Here is a 1,065-nt window from a genome sequence, read left to right on the forward strand (position 1 = left end):
CCCCACTATTATGGGAAATGTAGGAAGTAAGCAGATGCGTTACTTTGCCACCTTGGGTCCAGTCATGAATAGAGCAAAGGAATTGAATGAAATTGCTCAAATGTTGAACGTTCAAGTTATTGTTGATCAGACTACTGCACAGTTGACCAAAGATTCTGTCATTTTTAGACCTGTGGAGAGGATTCTAGAGGATTCTCAGCGAATTCAAACAGTATATCAACTCTTACGAAAGAATACTATTAGAGATGATGAATGGTTATATGAACTGGAACAAAAGAAAGCAAATGCTGAGTTTGATCAGTTCAATTCAGACTTCAGTAAGATTTTTGAGTCAGTTGATAATGAATTCGGCAATGAGAATGGATTAGACTCTGTACTCTCTAGATTGACTGAATATTCACAGAGTAATCCAAACGATCTGGTCATAAAGAGATTAGAACAAATCCTCTCCGAAAGTAAGTTAAAGGGTGAGTCCTTCTTCACCAAATATCACACACAACTGGCTAAGCAATTAGTTAGCTATGTGAGACCTGGTGAGCTAATTCAATCTTCAATGATTTATCAAAGAGATGGACAATAATTCCAGTATCTTCAATAAATCATGTTGAGGAAAGTGATATGTTTATGATAAAGCAAGACAGAATTGTTTGAAAAGCAAATTTATTAGTGATGAAAGAATTATTCATTAGGACACCATATCGAAATTCTCTCTAGTTGGCCCCTCTTTTTTATAAAATTTAGTATTTCCCAGTACCATAAAATCTCCATTTTCTTCCATTTTGGTATGGTGAATTACAAAATCAACCTTACCTTCACTAACCTTTCTCTCTATTAACTGGGCAGCAATTTTAGTCATAGGTTGGTTACTTTCTTTCATACGTTGAACAACGTCATTTACATACTCTTTTGTTCCTTGTTTGTGACCACCACTTGTTCCATAAGTTGGATTATTGCTTTTAGTGGTTAATTTGGATTCTAAAATTATTAAATTACCAGTTTTCTTGTCAATATATACATGATCAAATCCATTAGAGCCCATTTTAGTACCAGGGATTAGCTTATAAT

The 1,065-nt window shown here is 34.4% G+C and overlaps 2 protein-coding genes across 2 annotated transcripts in view; one reads left to right on the forward strand and one right to left on the reverse strand.

The window, feature by feature from the left end:
• Nucleotides 1–580, forward strand: part of NAEGRDRAFT_75893 (uncharacterized protein) — a gene marked incomplete at both ends in the record, with an annotated part of 2,525 nt that extends 1,945 nt beyond the window's left edge. The window contains one exon of the mRNA XM_002669161.1: nt 35–580. Coding sequence (XP_002669207.1) covers nt 35–580 — 546 coding nt within the window. The remainder of the gene's footprint in view (nt 1–34) is intronic.
• Nucleotides 581–685: 105 nt separating this feature from the next.
• Nucleotides 686–1,039, reverse strand: NAEGRDRAFT_75894 (uncharacterized protein; the record flags this gene model as incomplete). The annotated part of the gene is made up of 1 exon (XM_002669187.1): nt 686–1,039. One exon carries the CDS (start codon nt 1,037–1,039, stop codon nt 686–688), a length of 354 nt encoding a protein of 117 aa, XP_002669233.1.
• Nucleotides 1,040–1,065: the final 26 nt, after the last annotated feature.

The sequence above is a fragment of the Naegleria gruberi genome, assembly GCF_000004985.1.
Source record: "Naegleria gruberi genomic scaffold NAEGRscaffold_86, whole genome shotgun sequence".
NCBI lineage: Eukaryota > Heterolobosea > Eutetramitea > Acrasida > Naegleriidae > Naegleria > Naegleria gruberi.